The sequence below is a fragment of the Myotis brandtii genome, unplaced genomic scaffold (genome assembly GCF_000412655.1).
Source record: "Myotis brandtii unplaced genomic scaffold, ASM41265v1 scaffold179, whole genome shotgun sequence".
In the NCBI taxonomy this organism is placed as follows: Eukaryota; Metazoa; Chordata; class Mammalia; order Chiroptera; family Vespertilionidae; genus Myotis; species Myotis brandtii.
In genome coordinates this window covers 3,089,427-3,114,193 of record NW_005356635.1, presented here as the reverse complement: position 1 = coordinate 3,114,193, position 24,767 = coordinate 3,089,427, and the positions used below count along the sequence as shown (strand labels likewise).

The following is a 24,767-nucleotide window of genomic DNA, read 5'->3' as shown; positions in this document are numbered from 1 at the left end:
TCAGCTGCCTGGCTGCCAGCCGCCATCTTGGTTGGCAGTTAATTTGCATATCTCACTGATTAGCCAATGGGAAGGGTAGCAGCCATACGGCTAATTACCATGTTTCTCTTTTATTAGATAGGATTATTGTGTGCTTTTCCATAAACAACTGCAAACCTACTTTTGTCCCACCCTGCATCTACATCACACTGAATGTAGGAGGTAAATGAATTTCCTACTCTAATATGAATCAAAGCCTGAGGTCTATTATTTGATGCAGAATTTAAAGGAACTAAAAGAAAAAAATGTTTTAGCATAGTAAGTTTATTTGATCATTTACTTTTTGCCAAATGTGTGTGGAATTTGACTTTAAATGTGGAATGTGAATGGTCTATTCATCTGAGACGCAGTGAAAAGGATAGATGCATTTCCCATTTCACTGCCCTACTTCCTAAAAGCCGATTGTAGGGCAAGTAGCAGGACTAACACACTCAAAACTGACATCCTATATAAATCATGATTTTTTTTCTTATTTAATAAAAATTGATTAAGGAAAACCATAACTAAAATACAATATAGGAGTAACCTAAAAAAGACACTGATAATAAAAGTGTTAAAGCTCTTATATAGACACTAGAGGCCCAATGCATGAAGATTTGTGCAAGAATGGGCCTTCCTTCCCCTGGCTGCCGGCACCGCCTTTGCTCAGGCCTGAGCCGCCTTTCCACCTTCACTCCAGCCTGGAGCCGCCGTTCTGCCTTCGCTCTGAAGCTGCCTTTCCGCCTTCCCATGCTGCCCAGAGGCCCGGAGCAGCTGGGGCAGTGCGGAACGCCTGTGTCATCACCATGGCGACGATGCAAGCGTCCCCCGCCCAGCCTCCGGCCACTCGGCACCTGCATATGCAAATTAACCCGTCATCTTTGTTGAGTTAATTTGCATACACACTCCTGATTGGCTGGTGGGTGTCATGAAGGTATGGTCAATTTGCATCTTTCTCTTATTAGTGTAGATTATTATAAGAAAATGAAAGTAAGAAACATATAGACCTGTTATTGGCCTACTATATTCTCCCTGAATATAAATCATTTTAATTTTTAATTTTAAGGTTTTGAGGTATATTTTTATATTACTAGTAAATCTTAATAACAAATTAAGGCAAAATTTGTTTGCAAGTATAAAGTTAGCTTCTTGGGAAAGTATTCAAATTGCTACTCTACTGTCATTAAAGAACTGCCTTAGAAGTTGTGAGTTGGTAAACACTTTCCCTAAAAAGGCTAGAAAGTAAATGTTTTAGGATTTGCAGTCAACTATGTGACTACAGTGTGGAAACATACACAAACAAATGGTTGTGTTCCAATTAAACTTATTTATAAAAATAGGTGGTGAACTGCATTTGGTTTGCAGGCCAATGTTTGCTGATCCCTGACTTAGAGCAAGACAAAGATATGTGAAATGTTAAGAAATCCAAAAACATGTTATGTGAATACCTGTAAGATGTAATGACTCTGAAATTAGAAAGAATACAAGATATTTTCAGAATAAAAATATGCTGAATCCAATCTGATGAAGCAACCTTGGGGAGGGACTACAGAATCAAATCACAACTTAAAATTAAGTTGTAACCTGAATTTTGGGGACAGACGTAGACTTAACAACCAATTTGCTTGCCATCTTTAGCATATATCCTGTGTCCACTGATTTGTGGGTATGTCCCTAGATTCCCTATTATGCTTTATTATTCTAATATACCCATCCTTATGTTAATTTATATAATAAAGAGGTAATATGCAAATTGTCCATTACTGCATCATAGTAATGACTGTTCAACAGGCTGCGCATGCAGCAGGGGGACTTGCGTGAGGCTCGTTTCCCTTCCCTTGGCACCACACCCTGTCCAAATGCACTCTGCTTGAGGACGCCACCAAACCCCCCTGAGGTGGGGGGGGGGACCGAGGGGCAACACCCACTGGCAGAAGGCATGGTCAGCAGACACCAACTGGGGGGTGCGAGCATTGGTGGTGATCCTGGGAGGGGTTGCGCATGCAAATCGAGAGGGTATGGACCCAACACGAAGGAAGGGCCTGGGCGAGACAACAGAGATTGACATCGAGGTAAGGCACCAGACCTGGACGGGCCACCGGGTAAACAACGTGAGGGTCCCACCACCACAGACACACAGGGTGGCCCCGCGATGCCTGGCAAACCAATCGATCCTCCCAAGCGCACAATCTTGAAGCCTTCTCCCGCCGTGCGGACCTGGCCCTGCCACGGTGGAGACCACAGGCAACCCTCACACCACAGGGAAGCTGCTGCGGCTTTCTCCAGCCGTCCATCTATTCATCTGCCCGGTCCGACCCGGACAGGGGCTTGCATCCTGGGTGAAACGTCCCCTGAGGGCAAGCTGAACCCCAACCGTGCCTGTGCAAGCATGCCCGTTGCCTGCGAATTCGGGACGGGAGTGGATGGAGAGCTGCTCCAGGTATGGGAGCGGGCACGCCGGGGGATGGGAAAGGCTTCAGCGTCCCCGCCTTCAGCACGCAGAGGGAGAAAAGCCACGCATGTGTACGTAATGCAGTGGTCCCCGCAATGGACACCAGCCCCAGCCTGGCGGACCCTCCCCTGACTCGGAGGGGGAGGCACGGAGGATGGGGAAGAAGGGAAGGAGGGAGGGAAGAACTTTATAAAGGACTCAGTAGACAGCAGAGTTAAAGAAGGAAAGAGAATGTATGAGAGAACTGTAGGAGCTATAATGAAAATCAAGTATAGTTGTGTACTGGGGACAGATTTTAAAAGTAGGAGTCAGAAAAGCAAAAAGATAAATGATAGTGAATAATTAGGTAGATAGATATTAAAACAGTGGAAGTAAGTACAGAAGAATGTATGGGAAAGGTAGGATGAGAGAGAAAGAGGGAAGAAAAGTTTTAAAGGGGAGCCAGTATAGCTTAAAAGGAGAATGGGAAGAAAGAAGAAATGGGGGAGAGAGCAAAGCAGGTCCGAGGAAGGAAGTGAAGAAAAAATTTAAGGTGAGAAGAAGGAAAAGGGGAGGGAGAGCAGGGGTAAAGATTAAGGAAAAAGGAATGTGGGGAGGGAGGAAGGGTAGGAGAAAGATGGGAAGAAGAATGATGGAACAGAAGTAGGAAATAAGGAGAAAAGAAAAGTTTATAAATGATGAGTCAGTAGGAAAAGTGTTACATAAAGGAGAGAGAAAAATTGTGTGAGAGGGAGAAGCCAATAAGGAAGTCAAATACAATTGTGTGTGAAGGGGATAAGATTAAAAAAAAAAAGTTAATAGGGGGGACCAGGGGGGCAGGGGAGGGCAGTTAGGGGGATCAGGCCGGCAGGAGAGAGCAGATAGGGGGATCAGGCCTGCAGGGGAGGGCAGTCAGGGGGATCAGGCCAGCAGGGGAGGGCAGTTAAGGGGATCAGGCTGGCAGGGGAAGGCAGTTATGGGGATCAGGCCGGCATGGGAGAGTAGTTAGGGGGATCAGGCAGGTGAGTGGTTAGGAGCCAGAGGTCCCGGATTGCGAGTTGGACATCCTCCGAGGGCTCCAGGATTGGAGAGGGTGCAAGCTGGGCTGAAGGCCTCCCCCAGCCCCCGTGCACAAATTTTATGCACCGGGTCTCTCGTATTATTATAAACATAATAGTTAAGATAGCATGTCTTGATTACTAGTAGAATAAGCCTCCTTAGTTGTTCTTCAAGAATGTTCATCAGGAAACTACTAGATTTAATAAATGAATGCAGCAAGATAGCAGGATAAAAAATAAATATCCACAAATCGATGTCATTTTTATACACCAATAATGAACTATGAGAAAGAGAAACTAAAAAAGAAATCCCATTTACCATTGCAACAATAACAAAAAAATAAGATTACCTAGGAATAAACTTAACCAAAAGATCTGTGATTGGAAAACTATAGGACATTGAAAAAAGAAATAAAGGAAGATATAAACAAATGGAAGATATACCATATTCATGAATGGGAAGAATTAACATAATTAAAATGTCTATACCACCCGAAGAAGTCTACAGGATTCAACACAATCTTTATTAAAATACCAACGGCATACTTCACAGAGCTAGAACAAATACTCCAAAAGTTTATACGGAACCATAAAAGACCCCAAATAGCTGCAGCAATCTGGAGAAAGAAGAACAAAGTAGGAGAGATCACAATACCGAATATCAAACTATACTACAAAGCCATTATAACCAAAACAACCTGGTATTGGCACAAGAACAGGCATATAGACCAACGGATCAGAACAGACCCCAGAAATTGACCCACACCATTACGGTCAATTAATATTTGACAAAGGAGGCAAGAGCATACAATGGAGTCAAGACAGTCTCTTCAAAAAAATTGTGTTGGGAAAACTGGACAGACACATGCAAAAAGATGAAACTGGGCCGCTAACTTACACCATACACAAGAATAAACTCAAGGTGGATAAAAGACTTAAATGTAAGGCATGAAACCATAAAAATCTTAGAGAACACAGGCAGTAAAACCTCAGACATCTCACGTAGCAATATGTTTACAGATACATTTCCTAAGGCAAATGAAACTAAGGAGAAAATAAACAAATGGGACTTCATCAAAATAAAAAGCTTCTTCACAGCAAAAGAAACCACCATCAAAATGAAAAGGAAACATACTGAATGGGAGAACATATTTGCCAATGATACATCTGATAAGGGGTTAATATCCAAAATATATAAAGTACTCATACAACTCGACAAAAGACAAACAATCCAATTAAAAAATGGGCAGACGACCTGATCAGACATTTCTCCAAAGAGGACATACAAATGGCGAAGAGACATATGAAAAAATGCTCAAAGTCACTAATCATCAGAGAAATGCAAATTAAAACTACAATGAAATATCATCTCACACCTGTCAGAATGACTATCATCAACAAACAAGGGCTGGTGAGGATGGAGAAAAGGCAACACTCATTTACTGCTGGTGGGAATGCAGATTGGTCCAGTTATTATGGAAAACTGTATGGAGTTTCCTCAAAAAATTAAAAATGGAACTTCCGTTTGGCCCAGCTAGCCCACTTCTGAGAATATAACCTAAAAATCCCAAAACACCAATCAGAAAGAATATATGCACCCCTATGTTCATAGCAGTGTTATTTACAATAGCTAAGATTTGGAAACAGCCCAAGTGCCCATCAGAAGGTGAATGGATAAAAATATGTGGGACATTTACATTGTGGAATACTATGCAGCTGTAAAAAAGAGGGATCTCTTACCCTTTGGGACAGCATGGATGGACCTGGAAAATATTATGCTAAGTGAAATAAGCCAAATTGAGAAAGAATATATATCATATGATCTCATTTGTGGAATCTAACGAACAAAATGAATTGACCAACAAAATAAGATCTGAAGCATACCTCAAGGTTGGGGGGATGAGAAGAGATAAACCAAAGAACTAATATACTTATATGCATAGCCCATGGACATGGGCGATAGGGTAGTGAAGATCTGGAGGGATGGGTAGGGGCTGGGAGGAGGGGGAGAGGAAGGGGGGGAATGGGAGCTATCTGTAATACTATCAACAATAAAAATATATTAGAAAAAAAAAAGAATGTCAGGACTAGGCTGAAATCTTTGCATTTCCATAAAATTCTTGAATCGGTATAGCAAACTCCCTAAAACGACTTGCTAAAAGTTTAATAGAAACTGCAATGAATCCATAAGCCATTCAATATTATGCTAAGTGAAATAAGCCAAATTGAGAAAGAATATATATCATATGATCTCATTTGTGGAATCTAACGAACAAAATGAATTGACCAACAAAATAAGATCTGAAGCATACCTCAAGGTTGGGGGGATGAGAAGAGATAAACCAAAGAACTAATATACTTATATGCATAGCCCATGGACATGGGCGATAGGGTAGTGAAGATCTGGAGGGATGGGTAGGGGCTGGGAGGAGGGGGAGAGGAAGGGGGGGAATGGGAGCTATCTGTAATACTATCAACAATAAAAATATATTAGAAAAAAAAAAACAAGTGGTGGACGAGAACCTCCTGTGTTAGCATACATGTTTATGTGCGTGTGCAGTGCTGAGCACACTGCCTTTGATCAAAAAGTGAATCTGCTGCTTTTCAGAGATTTCCCTGTTTTCTGAATCCCCTTCTTTCCTAACCAAGTTGTGGACCCTTTCACAGGGGTCGCCTAAGACCATCGGAAAACACATATATAATTACATATTGTTTTTGTGATTAATCACTATGCTTTAATTATGTTCAATTTGTAACAATGAAAATACATCCTGCATATCAGATATTTACATTACGATTCATAACAGTAGCAAAATTACAGTTATGAAGTAGCAACGAAAATAATTTTATGGTTGGGGGTCACCACAACATGAGGAACTGTATTAAAGGGTCACGGCATTAGGAAGGTTGAGAACCACTGATTTAGGAGCATACTGTCATCTTTATAATACCAAGTTTTCCTAACATGATACATATTATTCATTGATTTAGGTCTTCTTTAATGACTCCTAAAGTCATGCATATCTTTTGTTAAACTTATTTCTAGGTATCCCATAGTTTTGGATGATATTTTATGTAAATAGTGCCATTTTTAAAAATTTCAATTTCTGATTATTTGTTATTGGTATAAACGAATTGATATTTGACATAGGTTTGCATGTTGCAAAGCTCTTACTAGTTCCACTGAATTTATCTGTAGATTTTGTTTGTATTATCTAGGTCTAAAGTTGAAAACAATGATAAATTCATTGCTTCTTTTCAAATCTTTTACTTTTTGCTTATATTTGTTGCCTTACTGCCCAGCTTGAACTTTCAGTACCATTCTGAGTAGAAGTGGTGACAGCAGATATCCCTTTCTTTTTCCTAATCTCAAATAGAAAGCTTTCCATGTCTACAATTCTATATATTTGTTGTAATTTTTTTGTTTTTCAAAGCACTCTTTAGCAGATTAAAGTACTTACATCTTATTCCAGGTTAACTAAGGGTTTTCATCAAAAATGGGTGTTTCAGTAGCTTTCCTTTTATCTGTTATAATATGGTGAATTACAATAATTGTTTAAGGGAATGTAAAATAATTAAGTTTGTAAATGGGACCAAACATTAATCAAAGGCACTCATGAAAGCAACTTAAAATTAACTGGATTTGTAAATTTTAAAAGACACTACTGAATAATGTATCATAAATATTACATTTAATGATGTACACATTAAAATATATAACATGCCCTAACTGGTTTGGCTCAGTGGATAGAGCGTCGGCCTGCTGACTGAAGGGTCCCAGGTTCGATTCCAGTCAAGGGCATGTACCTTGGTTGTGGGCACATCCCCAGTAGGAGATGTGCAGGAGGCAGCTGATTGATGTTTCTCTCTCATTGATGTTTCTAACTCTCTATCCCTCTCCCTTCCTCTCTGTAAAAAGTCAATAAAATATATTTAAAAAATAAATAAATAAATAAATAAATAAAATATATAACATATATAGTATAAATTTAAAGTTTGAATAAATACTAGGTATTTGAATTGGTGAATTAAAAAAGGTATTAATTTTAAAGCCAAAAGTTAAGACAGAGAATTTTGTGCATAAAATTACTGCAAGCCCAATCTCAGTACTCGTGTGTGTTCTCTCACATGCACAACATCCAATACTGACAAATAAATGTGGGATTCAATGATTAAAATGAATTTCTAACATCACCAAAACATGTGGTGAAACAAAGGAAAAAATGCAGCATGGTTTCAGTAAAGCATAGCATTTAAGAATGGAGGTTCTGTTAACCAAGTTGTAACCTGCTAGCTGTAAAAACTTTGGTGGGTATGACTTCACTCCGTATGCCTCACTTTCTCAGGTGCTTAGCTGTGCTGAAATGAAAGGAAGATCAGTGAACCACAGAATTCCTCAGTCTATAGTTTGACCTCTCAAAAAGCACATTACCTCATATTCCTCCAAGTTTACTTCTTCAGGTCTTATCATTTCAAGTTTGGCTTGGGCCACTTTCATTATGTTGTGACACCTTAAAATAAAAAAAAAGTATATATTCCTAAATCAAAAGCCAAATCCATAAAACTGAAAAATGTGTGTTAAATAAATGAAACTACCCAACACATATATAAATGAAAACCACTGTTACTGAGGAAACAACTCCCAAATAAGCTTAAGAAAAAATGTGTTTTTGAGACCAATGTTGGTTACAAAGTACATAAAAAAGACAGCATGATTCTAAGTCAATGATTCTAAGTCAAATTTACTGTGTTATACTTATGGTTTTTAAATTATAGTCTATTAATAAGGATTGCATAGATAAAAATATACTTTTAAAAATAATTTGTATTTATTCAGCTCAAGATACATTAAATTTTATTTTCCCCCAAATAGCATTATTTGCAAATAGTACAAAAGAATACAAAACATTCTTATTATTTCAGGTAAGAATGGAAACATTCCAATAAATTTGTGATCAGAAATCCCTACAAAATATATTTAGTTATCACATGCTAGTACATACTCTGTCTTTTAAGCACAACACAAATTAGGTTATTAAAACAAATTGACTATCTGCAGTTGCCAGGACAAAAAATTGCAAAAGAATAAAAAGTCAATGTGATTATTCCATAAATCTCTTCCCCAAATTCAATAGCATATGTTTATTGGATCATGTGCATTAACAGATAGATAATAAGGGTCATAATCATACTTCAGAGCTCTTTGTAGCCATATGTAGCAAAATAAATGATAACCATACTTCTACTATCAAAAACTGAAATAGCCAACACTCACTGAGCACTCAGTGTCTACTAGGTATTGTTCAAAACCATTTACTTGTACTATTTCTCTTAATCCTAAATTTCAGACACATGGTGAAGCAGGAATTAATACTAGATGTTCATTTCTCCTCATATTCTCCTCTGCTAAACATATTTTTCATTAAGTATTTTGAAATTTCATAAAAGGATAATCACTTATTTCAGAATTAAAATGCAATTACAATGAACTCCAAGACAGCATAAATGTTTCTGTATTCTAAAATAACTTCCAATACTTTGATCTTTAACTGAGACCTTTTTTTAACAGTATTCATTCTCACTAGATTAAATTTAAAATTTTAATATTAGTAAATAATTTTATAGGAACTTCTAAGAGAAAACTTTTTTTATAAACTAAAATTAATTTAACCAATTATCTGACTCCAAATATCCTTAGTATAAAGGCTGAAAAAATTTTTATCTTTAAAATATTGACTCCCACAAAGCAGTGATTACAGTATACTCTTCTGTGTATCATTATATTGCTTAGCTCACAACTGCAATGTATGAAAACGATGAGTTATTTTCAGTTCAAGCTTTTAAAGGTCATGATTATAACCTATAGATAAAATTACAAAGCAACTGTTCAAATTAAGTAAAGTCAGATTTTGTGCTGTATTTATTAAAATGTCTTTGTGTATGTGTAAAATAAACATTCAAAAATTGCATTGGGAACTACAAAAATAAGAACAATTTGAGCCTACAAATAAGGTATTTTGTATTTTTAAATTACCTTTCATCAAAACTCAGGTTTCTATCTCCAAATTGTTCCAGCAATGTTTTCTCAATGATTTTCTTTGGTGCCTGGTTCTGGATAAAGTAGACCACTATGTGATGTAGACGATAATCTGTTTCTGGTGGGGTATCTTCTTGGGCCAATCTAACCAACCTTGAATATTCCAACTTAATTGCCTAAGAAATGTAATAAAATGTCAGTTTTGGTTAGCTATAACAATGAAATCTTTGAATATTATAACTTTAATTATTGTTGCATGCAAATATGCCTTTTTTCTTTTAAAGTATTACAAACAAGATAGTATGTATAAGAATATTTATTGTTCCATGTTCCATAGATTAAAAGAACTTTCTAAAAAACTGACCACATAAGCCCTTCCTTATCCCTTCAATATATAAATGTTCTTTGTTTCTACAAAGAAAAATGGCAAAATAAACAATACATCTAAGGTTACTATGTGAGCCAATTTTATAAAACTTATCAAAGCCTGGTCAAAGTCTATTCAGGGCCTGGTTAATAATTGGATGGGAGATAGCCTAAGATTGAGATACTAAGCATCTCCTATCCTATGTTTTCTAGAATCAGTTTGATGTAGCCTCTAATATCCCAAATTCTATAGCTGAAATACAGCTCCTGTAGAATACCCATATCTGAGAGAAAATGGCTGGCTCTTGAATCCTAATAATATTATTACAATTAACTTTTGGTTGAATAGCCCACAGATAAGGGATGAAAAAGCAAGCCCAGAGATTGTAGTTACCATAGAATGAATTCCTTGTTGCTTCAAAATTTTTGCATTTTATTAATATAATTATTTATTAATGAATATTATTACTATTATGCTGGAGCTTTTCTTTATAGATAAAACACCTCATAATTTATAACTAATTATGATGGAAAATAAATACTAATATATTTCTACACATGAGCAAATGGTTTGAAAAAGATCTGCTCATACAGAAATATATGTAGAGTTATACATCAAATAATGCTGTATACAAGAAACCTTTACAATTGAAGATAATTTTTAAAATACTCATTTATGTTAGACTTATACCTAATTGTAGCTCTATTAACCATAAAATATGCAACATATATTTCAAATTATCCTTTCTATAGAAGGGTTTTTCTTTGTCAAATGTATGCCTTTTTTAAGTAATTCTTGGACATACAGATTTTACCACCTATACGACTGTATTTTATAGAAGGGAGAAAATATAACTAACAGACAATAAATGTTCTAGTTATATATTGTTATACTTCATTAAGAGGAAGGCTAGTAAGTTCTTTCTATATAGCTCAGCATTATAAATAGAGTAAGAATTACTTTTTAGCTAAAATAATATATTCTATTAGGTTATTTTTAGAATATATATATGTCATTCTAAATTCTGAGAGCTGTGGTTAAAATAGCCATGGAAATTGACTATATCTTACCATGTAGGATTATCAAGATTCACTTCTTGGCATACCTAATTAGCACACATGAACTTTGCTTAGAACTATTTAAAATCTCCTCATTTTCCCTATTTGAAAAAAAGGCACATGTTCATTTAATAATCAAATTATACTGAATTTGATAAAATATATAAAACAAAAACAGTAACTGCTTTTACTTGTTATGCCCCTTAGGCAATGACTGTTTAGGCTATTATAGGTGTGTTTTTAAATATTCAAGTATTTTAGATATTGTGCTTTTGGCCTAAATTATTATGGCCAAAATAAATTTGTATTGAATTTGTTAAGATAATTACTATAGTTTAGAGATAGAAATTATAACACTAAATAGTTATCCATTTTTCTACCTACTTTCAGAATAGAGGCTGTGATTATTTTATAAATAGTAAATGGGTTTTTATTAAAACATTTTTTTAATCTTCTTTTACTCTAAGATTGTTTATTTTTTTATTTTTGCTCTATTTAAGTCTCTCCTAATTTTTACAAGTAAATGCCAAATTTACAATCTATAGGTGTTTAACCCAGTAGAGGTATGTTTTAATTTCTCGAAGTAATTTTTCAAATACACACAAAAACGCTTTTTACTAGCATACATTCCTAATTTTTAAAATTTAGTTTTCTAACTTTTAAAATATTCTGCAATCCTATTTATTCCTTCAAACTGTCAACAGATTTAGCATGCTGATATATTTAGCAGAGCTCTAATCAATCACTAATACAGTTAACACTGTTGTGTTATTAAATCAACCTCATATTAATTCCTCAGAGTCCTTTACACTTAGTACTGTTTGTCCTTTCAGTTAATTTAATTATCACTGATACTGCAATGAAACCACCACACATTTACAAAATGAAATTGGTCAACAGGTGATAGAACTGCTTTGCATTTAATTTTTTAACTTTTTTTCACCAGTCCTACTAACCAGGCCCAATGTTACCTATGGTCTTATTTCCCAGTAGAGACCCAGTGCACGAATTCGTGCATGGGTGGAGTCCCTCAGCCTGGCTGGCAATTGGGCCTGTGGGAGGTTGGTTGGGGGGAGGGGCTGCGGGATGTTGGGGCCATTGGAGCCGGCCGGCGGGGGGGAGGGGCTGCAGGAAGTTGGCTGGCTGGCCAGAGGGAGGGGCCATGGGAGGTTGGCTGGCTGGCCAGGGGGAGGGGCCATGGGAGGTTGGCTGTGGGAGCGCACTGACCCCCAGGGGCAGCTCCCATGTTGACCGTCTGCCCCCTGGTGGTCAATGTGCGTCATAGCTACCAGTCGACCAGTCATTCGGTTGTTCAGTCGTTTAGGCTTTTATATATATAGATTCCTCTTCAACAAAGACCTCCTCCACCCACCTAGGTCAGGCTTGTTCCAAGATGCATATGTGCTATTGTTCTTAAGTTCTCCACATACAAGATGTCTTTTCTGGTTCATACCCCATCTATCTACAGATGACTTATTCAGTAAGACTAGTTTAAGTCTCTCTTACAATCTTTAATTCTAAAGATTCAAATGATTTCTACCTAAACACTTTTTACTTTTCTAAATCATATTATAAAATCATTCTAAATTTATAACTTCTTACAGACTTTATTTTGATATAACTATATATGTATATATATATTTTTATACATATATATTAGAAGACACCAAACATACAAATATACAATATACTCTGGAGGCAGTAGGATCAGAGGGAAAATTGGCTAGACAAAGATTCAGAAAGCGAGTATATCATTTACTAATTGTGACAGAGAACCAGTCACATAATTCTCTAAGTACTATTATCTCTAAAATAATGTTAGTTGAATACAAAGAGAATGTGTGTCTATATATAAATAAATGTATGTATTTTAAATGTTTATGGACTATTATTTAAAAATTGACAGTGTAACAGGGATGAAGAAAACCCACTTCACATTCCAGAGGATCAGCATCATGTAGGGTATGTTCTTTCACCACAACACTAACAAACAGAATTATAAATAAAGGTAACTCCCAAACTAAACACTTAGAAATTTAAAATACTGCTTTAAATAATTCTTAGGCCCAAGGAATAAATGTATATTAATATTGAGAATATGAGATATCAACATCTATAGGACGCAGACAGATTGGTAGTCAAAGAAAATTTCCAACTTAAGTAAAATAAAATTATTTCAAGAAACTAGGGAAAGAAAGAAAATAAACCAAAGTAAACTAGAGAAAATAAAATAATGTGGTAATTGGATATAGTTAATTATTTTTCTTTCCAAAAAGCTAAATGGAAGACCAAAAAATGGAAGAAAACTCAACACCAGAAATAAAGGTGATAATAACAAAAATACAGGTAAAAGTTTTAAAAATTATAAAAGGATAATACATATAATTTTATGCCAATAAACTATAACATCTTGATTAAACAGATGATCATCTAGAAAAATATAAATTACCAGGATTGCTTTAAGAGATAGAAAAACTGAAGAGACCCAGCAAAACTACACAAGAACTGAAAACATTGCCCGAGATATGTACTCAATAAAGGAATCAGGCCCACATTGTTTTAGAGCTGTGCTATTATGGCAAATCTTCAATGACAAGATGATTTCTATCATATCTACACTGTTCTAAAGCCTGAAAAAAGGGGAGAGTCTCCTTAATGATTTTACAAGGCTAGTTTAAACTGAATACCAAAAATTGACAAATATAAAAAAGAAACTATGTATCAATTTATCTATGAACATAGATCTCAACATCCATATTCATTTTTGATAAACTACACTGTATACAAAAAAAAATATAGGAATACATGGTGTTTGCAATGATTTTTTTAAAAGCCAATGTTAAGATTACAAATTAAAAAGAAACCAGTTCAGTATCTCAAATAGATGCATTAAAAATTTTCTAAATTTCAGCACCAGTGTCAAAGAAAACTCTTAATTATGAATTAAAGAGTGTTTTTAGATTTATAAGAATTGATTAAAACCTAATCCTATATAATAAAAGCCTAATATGCAAATTGTCCCCCCAGGCGGTCATTTGACAGGGAGTTCTACCGGGAGACCAGGAGCTCTACTGCTTGCTATGATGTATGCTGCCACCAGGGGGGGGTATGGAACATGGTGGGCATCTGCGATGTGGTGCTGGCAGAGGGTGGCAGTGGAGGCACTGCTGGCCCTGATGGGCCCCGATGAAAGTGGGACCACAGTGGGATGGTGGAGTAGGTAAGCGGGCAGCACCAGCCAAGGTGGGTGCGAGCAGGGACCTGATCACCGTGCCAATCGCCCCGTAGAGGGAAACAAGCAGTGGCTGCGGGGGGCGGGGCCGCTGCCCGGCTCCCAGGAACTTTGGGAGCAGGGAAGGAGGCCTGGTACCGATCAATTGCCCCGCAGGCGAGATGGTGGAGCATGTGAGGTGGCGTTGGCAGGCCAAGGCGGGGTGCCAGGCAAGGCTTCGGGTTGGGGGCGCAAGCTGGGGCTGCAAGGCTGGGGGTGCAAGCTGGAGCCCAATCTCCACAGGCCAGCCCCAGGGACCTCACCCGTGCATGAATTTGTGCACCGGGCCTCTAGTATCCTATATATTCAAAGCCTAATATGCAAATCAAACGGCATAACGACCGGTTGCTATGATGTGCACTGACCACCAGGGGGCAGATGCTCAACGCAGGAGCTGCGGCAGGGGGGCAGAGCCGGCCGGCGGGGGGGCCATGGGGGGACCGGCCAGTGAGTGGTCAGGTCCCGTCCCCCGATCACCCCACCGGTTGGCCCTGATGGCCAGCTGCCAGGCCTAGGGACCCTACCCATGCACGAATTTCATGCATCAGGCCTCTCATCCTTAATAATAAAACACACTAGAGACATTCTCATGAAAATAAAGAACCTCTAAGGTATTTTTGTTGTTTAAATTAAATAAGCATTTGCTTTGCTAAAAAATTTGTTTTGTCTATAAGTTGCAAACTGCATTTTGCTTGTCATTTATCTTTAAATTTGTTTTTAGTATCTTATTGTGTAGAATTTTTAAAATCTTATAAAATATAGCAATATTTTCTTTATGGATTTGGGCCTATATGAACACTTTCAAAATTATGCACATAGAAGTAGCCAAGTAGTCCAAACATAAAATTTTGACTAAAGCATCCTTTATACACTGACTTTAAATAACATCTTTCTCACATATTAAGTACCAGTTATAAGTGGGACTGCTTGGGTCTCTCCATTTCACTGATATATTTTATATTAGTATCTATTGAATAAACAAAGGAGTAATAACAATAGGCATTTCAAAATTAAAAGAGAGTGATAAAGTTATGTCACCAAGAAACAACTGTTATGAAGAAATGAAATAAACACAAAAAAGGTCTCATAATATAAAACTGTTATTACTTCATTAACACCCTAAAGGTACTTTACTAGGTTTAGAAAGTAATTTACACAAAAAGTAAATTTTAATAGCTTTTAAAGTAAATTAAAAAAGTTAAACTAATTCCACAATTATAATTATCATATGACCTTTCAATCCCACCCCTGTACATACACACACAAGCAACTAGTACTTTGAGAATGTTATTCTTTTTTTTCCCTTCTGACTTTTATTTTTGCTCATCAGAGTAGTCCTGCACTGCCTTCCTCTGGATTTCATTTTTGCATGATAGAAACTTTTGTTTTTAAGCCATTATTTTTTTTGGGATCTTCCTGTTAACAATGAAAACCAATCCTAACAAATAGTCAAATTGGGAGAAGAACCTAGGTAAGTGTCTTTCCTCATTTATTTTTCCAGATCTCCCTGCCAGTTAACTCTTTCATATTACATGGTTATAGGAGCAGAATCCCGTGTGGGAGGCTGATATAGTCACTGATTAGGTTGGTAACTCATCCTAATTCAGAAGTTAAACCGTAGCAACTCCACTACCCAGCCTGATGTAAGTTTCACTTTGCAACTTATAGTTTTATCAGTAACAATGCTCACATTTTTATCACATGGTTTTACCACTAGCAAACATATATAACACATAAAAAATGGCCTGATCATAAATGCATAAGGAAACCCATATCTAGAAGTACTTAGGCATAGAGTTGAAAAGCTTCCTTCTTCTAGCTGAAAGCCAATAGAAAATAAACCCAACAAAGATTTTTTTGGTAATGAGACAGGATAGAAGAGATATTTAAAAAAAACAAAAACCTTCTCCCTCAATTTATAATAAACTATTAAAAAATTAAAAATATACTATATCTATTTTAAGAATAATAGGAAGACAGAAGTGGCCATCATTTGTTCGATACTGTGCTATATACATATTTTGGACACCGTATTACTGAGTAACTGCAATTTCTATATATTACTTTTGAACAGATTTCCTAAAATTATATATATTATCAGCTAGAATTTTCCAAATGTTAGTCATATACTTATACATTATTTGTAACTATATAAAAGAATTATAAACAAATAATGTTTACATAAGATTACATGCATATATACTCCTCAATTACAGATGGGTAAAAATAAAATGTACACAAATATAAATTTCAGAAATTTGCTGCTGCATAAAAATTAGAGGGTAAACCAAAAAAGAGAAATATATGACATGTGGAAAATACAAGAACCTGATGCACAGGGCACCCCAGGGGTGATGGGGAAAGGAGATCTCGAAGTACAGGAAACAGTGCAGGACATGAGGCTCTGTCTAGACTCTAGAGGATAAAATTCACAAGAACAGAATAAGAGGAGATTCAAGCAAATGGTGGAGACTTTAGAAGTAAAACAGTGATAACACAGAAAATTAAGCAAACCAAAGAACAAAACTCCAAGGAAAATGAAAGCTGTGGTTATAAAAAGTGAAAGTAATAATAATGTTTAGAACTTAGGTCAATTCCGAGGAGCATACTAGTACATAGGCATTATAGAAAGAATTCTGATTTAATAAAAATGGCAAGATTTAGGTGTGTGTTTGTGTATGTCTGAGAGAGATGTAGGAGTGATAGGAACTGTATTGTGAGTCAGTGTGAGGATATGAGGTGGGAGAAGAAAGGGCTCATCATTCACATCCCACAGCAGGGAATTCAAAAATCATGTGTAGAAAAAATGTACCTCATGTGAAGATTAAAAATGGCGGCAGAGTAAGTGGATGCTACACAGACACGCTCCCAGGACCAAACTGGAATTACAACTAAAATACAAAAAATATCCTGAATAATTAACTGAAGATTAGCTGGAGAGAACCCTGATAACCAAAGATGTTAAGTGAAGCCAGCATAGAGATGGTAGGATGGGAGGAGGCACAAAAGAACAGGATGGGATCCCACAGACAGCAGCTGAAGTGCCAGAGAGATATCTCAGCTGTGGGGAGTTGCCCTGAGAACTCTGGGATCTAATCTCCAAGTTGGGCCCCCCAGCAGAGAGCACAAATGAGAAAGGTGCTCACATAAGATCTGGCTATGAAAAGCAGCAGGGTTGCTGTCTGCCATGGAAAGATGGTTAGAAATGCAGGCACCTTCTTAAAGGACCAACACAAAGTATTCTGTGTATAGCCACTCCCTTCTGCTCCAGCAGAGGGAGGTCAGAGTGGACAGGAGCTATGTGAGCAGAAGCTAGAGTAGGGGGCTCTAAGGATAGAGCTTAGAAGGCAGACACCCCGGGTTCCTGTGCCAAGTTATTCCCTTACACTATGGATGTCATCTTACACAGACATTTGCTATCCAGGCAGTTTTGCCTACAGGGAAGAGAGTTGAACCACCCTATTGGAAAATACATTGCCCCACCCTGTGGAGTTTCCAAGGCCCATTAGGAGACTGAGAATAACAATTATACTCCAGGCAGAAGCAATTGCCCCACCCTGTTGGAAAAACTATCCTCACCTGTGAATGATTGCCTGTGGGCTACTCAAGACTAAATCCAGTCAGTCTTCAGGCAGAGGCAGACTCTGGAGGCTATGTGTATTTCCCTGATCTAATTAGTGAGAAACAGCATTTGACACTGTCCTGCACTAGAGATTGAGAAGCATAGCAGATCTACCTAATACATAGTCACAAACTGAAACAGGCAGCCAAAATGAGGAGACAAAAAAACAACAACCCCCAAATGAAAGAACGAGAGAATTCTCCAGAAGAACAGATAAATGAAAGTAAGAAATTTATCTGATATAACATTCAGAATAATGATGGTAAAGATGCTCAACAGCATGAGAAATGACACAGTAACTATGAAAACAGAAATAAAGAATGACACAGCACTAATAAACAACACACTGGAAGGAATACACAGCAGATCAGGGGAAAGTGAGAATCAGATCAGTGAATTAGAAGAAATCACTCAAGAGAACAACAACAACAACAACAAAACAGGAGGGACAGATTAAGAGAACTGTGGGACAACATGAAATGTAACAATACTGGCATAGTAGGTGTGCCAGATGAGGCAGAAAGGGAGAAAGAGACAGAGAAAGTGTTTAAAGAAATAAGGGCAGAAAACTTCCCTAACCTGATGAAGGAAAAAGTCACACAAGTTCAGGAGGCACAGAGTTCCAAGCAAGAAGAACCCAAACAGGCCTGTGCCCAGACAAATTCTAATTAGAATGCCAAAAATTAAAGACAAACAGAGAATCTTAAAGGCAGCAAGAGAAAAGCAAACTGTTACCTACATAGGATCTCCCATAAGGCTGACACCTGATTTCTCATCAGAAACTCTACAGGCCAGAAGGGAATGGTATGAAGTACTCAAGGTAATGGAAGCAGGGAACTGAAACCAAGATTACTATATCCAGCAAGGCTATCATACAAAATAGATGGTGAAATAAAGAGCTTCCCCGACCAAAAAGAAAAAAGGCTAAAGGAGTTCATCACCACCAAGCCAGCATTACAAGAAATGCCGAAGGGACTTCTGTATTAAGAAGAAATAGAGAGAGAAACCTAGGCATACAGAATTAAAATGGCAATAAATATGTACCTATCAATAATATCCTTAAATGTAAATTAATTTAAATGATCCAATCAAAAGATATAGAGTAGCTGAATGAATATGAAAAACTGACACAACTATATGCTGTCCACCTGAGAAAAAAAAAGACACACACAAGATGAGAGGGAAGGACTGGGAAAAATTTTTCCATGCAAATGGAAAAGAAAGAAAAGATGGGGCAGCAATACTCATATCTGACAAAATAAGACTTCAAAATGAAGGCCATCACAAGAGACAACAAAGGACACTACATAATATTAAAGGGATCAATCCAACAAGAGGATATAATCCTGATAAACATATATGCACCCAATATAGGAGCATCTAAATATATAAAAAACACTTTTAAAGGACTTTAAAGGAGAGATCGATAGTCATACAGTAATAGTAGGGGACCTTAATACTCCACTGATTTCACGGCATAGATCTTGCAGACAAAAGATTAACAAGGAAACAGTGACTCTAAAGGACACACTGGATCAGATGGATTTAATTGACATTTATAGAACATTTCACCACAAAGCTGCAGAATATACATTCTTCTCAAGTTCTCATGGGTAATTCACAAAGATAGACCACATGTTTGAACACAAAACAAGTCTCTACAAGTTCAAGAAGATGGAAATCATATCAAGCATCTTCTCAGATCAAAGTAGAATGAAATTAGAAATCAACTACAGTAAAAATACATAAAAATATTCAAACATATGGAGGCTAAATAGCATGATATTAAACAATGAATGGGTGGCCAATGATATTAATCAAGAAATCAAAAACTTCTTGGAAACAAATGAAAATGAACATACAACAACCCGAAGCTCTAGGACACAGCAAAAAACCTTCCTGAGAGGGAAGTTCATAGCACTACAGTCATACCTCAAAAAAATAAGAAAAACAATAAACTAACCCTACAACTGAAAAAAAACTAGAAAGAGAACAAGAAAAGCCCAGATTAAATAGAAAGAAGGAAATAATAAAGATTAGAACAGAAATAAATAACAGAGAAAAAAATACAAAAAAAAATCAATGAAACCAATAGCTAGTTTTTTCAGAGGATAAACAAGATTAGGGAACCATTAGCCAGACTTATCAAGAAACAAAAAGAGAGAACCCAAATAAATAAAATCAGAAAAGAAAGTGAAGAAGTGACTACTGACACCACAGAAGTACAAAGGATTGTAAGGAAATATTATGAACAACTATATGACAACAAACTGAACAAGTGGATGAAATGGACAAATTCCAAGAAAAATACAATCTCCCAAAACTGAATCAGAAAACTTGAATAGGCCAATAACAATGGATGAAATAGAAGCAGTAATCAAAAAACTCCCAGCAAACGAAAGCCTGGGTCCAGATGGCTTCACAGGGGAGTTTTCCCAAACATTCAAAGAAGAACTAAAACCATCCTCTTCAAACTATTCCAAAAAATCCAACTGGAAGGAACACTTCCAAGCTCTTTTTATGAGACCAGCATTATCCTAATTCCCAAGCCAAACAAAGTCACTACAAAGAAAAAGAATTACAGGCATATATCCCTGAACATAGTTGCTAAAATTTTCAACAACCTATTAGCAAATCAAATTCAGCAATATATTAAAAAGATCATATACCATGACCAAGTGGAATTTATTCTGGAGATGCAAGGCTGTTACAATATTCACAAATCAATAAACGTGATACATCACATAAACAAATTGAAAGACAAAAATCACATGATCATATCAATAGATGCAGAAAAAGCATTAAACAAAATCCAAAACCCATTTGGATAAAAACTCTCAGCAAAGTGGGAATAGAAGGAGTATAACTCAACATAACTTTGCCATATATGACAAACCTACAGTGAACATCATGCTCAATGGTCAAAACTAAAAACATTTCCTCTAAGAACAGGAACAAGATTGGGATGTCCACATTCACCACTCTTATTCAATGTAGTACTGGAAATCCTAGCCACAGCAATCACACAAGAAGAAATAAAAGACATCCAAATTGGAAAGGAGAAAAGGAAACTCTTATTATTTTCAGGTCACATGATACTGTACATAGAAAACCCTAAAGACTCCACCAAAACTACAAGATTTAATAAATTTGGCAATGTAGCAAGATACAAAATCAACACTCCAAAATCGATGGTTATTTTATACACCAAAAATGAATTCTCAGAAAGAAAAACTAAACAAATAATCCCATTTAGCACTGCAACAAAAAAATTAAGATACTTAGGAATTAACTTAATGAAGGAGGTAAAAGACTTATACTTGGAAAACTACAGAACATTGAAAAAAGAGATAGAAGAGGATATAGACAAGTTGAAGAATATACAGTGGGGCCTTGACTTATGAGTGTACCGACTAACGAGTTTTTCGAGATACGAGCCGTCTCTCGGCTGATTTTTTGCTTTGAGTTGTGAGCTAAAATTCGGGTTACAAGCCAGCTTCAGATACACCACCGCTAGTTGGCGCAGTGAATGTCACAGTGAACGCCACAACATCAGCCCAGCATCACGTGTCTCACTCATTCACTTTTTGATTTGACATACGAGTAATTTGAGTTACGAGCTCCGTCACGGAATGAATTAAACTCACAAGTCAAGGCCCCACTGTACTGTGTTTATGGATTGGTAGAATCAACATCATTAAAATGTCCATGCTACCCAAAGCATTCTATAGATTCAATGCAATCCCTATTAAAATGTCCCCAACAGCGTATTTCACAGACCTAGAACAAATATTCCAAAAATTTACATGAAACCAAAAAAGTCCCCAAATAGCTACAGCAATCTCAAGAAAGAACAAAGTTGCAGGAATCACAATACTAAGTATCAAGTTATACTACAAAGCCTCTGTAATCAAAATACCCTGGTACTGGCACAAGAACAAGCATATAGACCAATGGAACAGAATAGAGAACCCAGAAATTGACCCATGCCATTACAGTCAATTAATATTTGACAAAGGAGGCAAGAGCATACAATGGAGTCAAGACAGTCTTTTCAATAAATGGTTTGGGAAAACTGGACAGATACATGCAAAAATAACAAAACCAGACCATCAACTTACACTATACATAAAAATAAACTCAAAATGGATAAAAAGACTTAAATGTAAGTTATGAAACCATAAAAGCCTTAGGTGAAATCAAAGACAGCAAAATCTCAGACATATCTCGTAGCAGTATATTTATGGATACATCTCCCAGGACAAAGGAAACTAAGGAGAAAATAAACAAATGGGACTACAACAAAATAAATAGCTCCTTCACAGCAAAAGGAACCATCAATAAAACGAAAAGGGAGCCAACTATATAGAAGAACATATTGGCAATGATACATCTGATAAAGGGTTAATATCCAAAATATATAAGGAACTCATACAATTTAACAAAAGGAAGACAAACAATCCAATTAAAAAATGGGCAAACGACCTAAATAAACACTTCTGCAAAGGGGACTTTCAGATGGCCAAGAGACATGAAAAAATGCTCAAAGTCACTAATTATCAGAGATGCAAATTAAAATGACAATGAGGTATCACTTCACACCTGTCAGAATGGCTACCATCATGACAAGTGCTGCGAGGATGTGGAGAAAAGAGAACCCTAGTACACTGCTGGTGGGAATGCAGACTGGTGCAGCCATTATGGAAAACAATATAAAGTTTTCTCAAAAAAAATTAAATATTTAACTCTCATTTTACCCAGTGATCCACTTCTTGCAACATATCCTAAGAAAACAGAAACACCAATCAGAAAGAATGTATGCACCCCTCTGTGTTTATAGCAGTACAATTTACAATAGTTAAGATCTGTAGACATGTGGACAAAAAAGCTGTGGTACATTTATACCAGTGATAGCGAACCTATGACAGGCGTGTCAGAGGTGACACGCGAACTCATTTTTTTGGTTGATTTTTCTTTATTAAATGGCATTTAAATATATAAAATAAATATCAAAAATATAAATCTTTGTTTTACTATGGCAAATATCATCAAAAAATGTTTATATGTGACACGGCACCAGAGTTAAGTTAGGGTTTTTCAAAATGCTGACACGCCGAGCTCAAAAGGTTCGCCATCATTGATTTATACCATGGAATACTATGCAACAGTAAAATAGAAGAATCTCTTACCCTTTGAGACAGCATGGAGGGATCTGGAGAGTATCATGCTAAGTGAAATAAGCCAGTCAGAGAAACACAAGAATCACATAATTGCACTCATATGTGGAATCTAACTAACAAAGTAAACGGATTCACGGAGTGGATCCAGAGACATGGAAGCATGGAACAGAGTGCAGAATTTCGGAGGGAAGACGAGGGAGGTTGGGAAGGTGAGTAGATGGCAGGTAATCAACCAAAGACCTTGTATGCAAATGTGCATAACCTATGCACACAGACAATAGGGTGGTGAAGGCCTGGGGGGGGGGGTGGGGGCAGGCTGGAAGGGGCCAATGGGGAAAAAAAGGGACATATATAATACTGTCAACAATAAAGATTAAAAAACAACCAAAAAACAAAAATAATAAAATATATCTCATTTTTTAGAAGAATGCCAGCACTCATAGTATACCTCATCCTAGCTCATCAAAAGGTGACTCCATAGATAATGTAACTATGGCAATAATATACAATTTTACAATAACTATGCATTATTTGTATATTTTAAAAAAATAAACAAACAAAAAATAAATGTGTAAACACAATCATTGTATTTAAAGTTAATGGAAATAATGCCAAAAGACTAGATAAAATACAGTGGAACCTTGGTTCTTGAACTTAATTCATTCCGGAAAGGTGTCTGAAAACCGAACCAATGTTTTCCACTAGAAATAATGTAAGTTTAATTAATCTGTTCCAGATCCCCAAATGATTCCTTGTTTTAACTTTTCTTACCGTTTATACAGTACATGTATAAGGTACTGGTCAATCTTTTTGTTTTTAAAGTGTTTATAAGTAAACACTTTAAAAACCATAAAGGACATAAAATATAAATGAAAATTTAACAAAAATAAAATGTACAACAAAAAATGAAAATTTAATAATAAGTAGCAACAAAAGCAAAAAAACATGAAAGTATTCACAGCACAATTTCCTGAGATTTTAACATGAGTTTTAGCGGTAAACTGACTCATACTTGCACATTCTCTCTTTTGTCGCCTGACAGATGTGTGACTGATCGTACAGATATGAGCATGAAAGGGTTGTCAGGTTGAGAAGCAAATTGTTTGAGAAGGAAGATGTTCAAGGTTTGACTGTAATTGAAAGTTGTTACCGTGGGGAAGGGGTGGGGTGAGTGTTGTTTGTAGTATGTATAATTCACTGGCTTTTAAAAATATAAAATCAGGGTTCTGCTGAATTTGCTTAGGGTCTAATACAAGAATAGATTTTTTAAAAGTTTACTTTCTAATTCAGAAAAAAGGGACAAACCTTATGTGAAAGTCATATTCACAATGTGGTTTCAAATTCTCTCACAGGAAGTCTAAATTTATGGGATTAAATTTGCATTTATAAATACCAAAGCAATAAAACAAATTCATTTGTTTTTATTGTTGGAAAAAAATAAAGATGACTTTGGATAATCTAATAAAATATATATATAAACTAGAGGCCCGGTGCACAAAAATTTGTGCACTCGGGGAGGGGGTCCCTCAGCCTGGCCTGTGCCCTCTCGCAGTCTGGGACCCCTCGGGGGATGTCCACCTGCTGGCTTAGGCCCAGTCCCCGGGGGATTGGGCCTAAGCTGGCAATCAGACATCCCTCTGGCAGCCCAGGAACCCTTGGGGGATGTCCACTTGCCAGCAGGGAGCAGGCCTAAGCTGCAGTCGGACATCCTTAGCGCTGCTGAGG

The 24,767-nt window shown here is 36.6% G+C and overlaps 1 protein-coding gene across 9 annotated transcripts in view; it reads right to left on the bottom strand.

The window, feature by feature from the left end:
• The window catches only part of USP25 (ubiquitin specific peptidase 25), a 160,534-nt gene that overhangs the window by 11,629 nt on the left and 124,138 nt on the right, over positions 1 to 24,767 (bottom strand). For all 9 annotated transcript variants that reach the window (XR_001361554.1, XM_014537425.1, XM_014537419.1 and 6 more), the window contains 2 exons: positions 9,542 to 9,720; positions 7,940 to 8,018 (listed from right to left, as the gene is read on the bottom strand). Coding sequence is in view for 8 of the 9 variants with exons in the window: in XM_014537425.1 (XP_014392911.1) it covers positions 7,940 to 8,018; positions 9,542 to 9,720 (258 nt within the window). In the remaining variant the exon portion in view is untranslated. The remainder of the gene's footprint in view (positions 1 to 7,939; positions 8,019 to 9,541; positions 9,721 to 24,767) is intronic.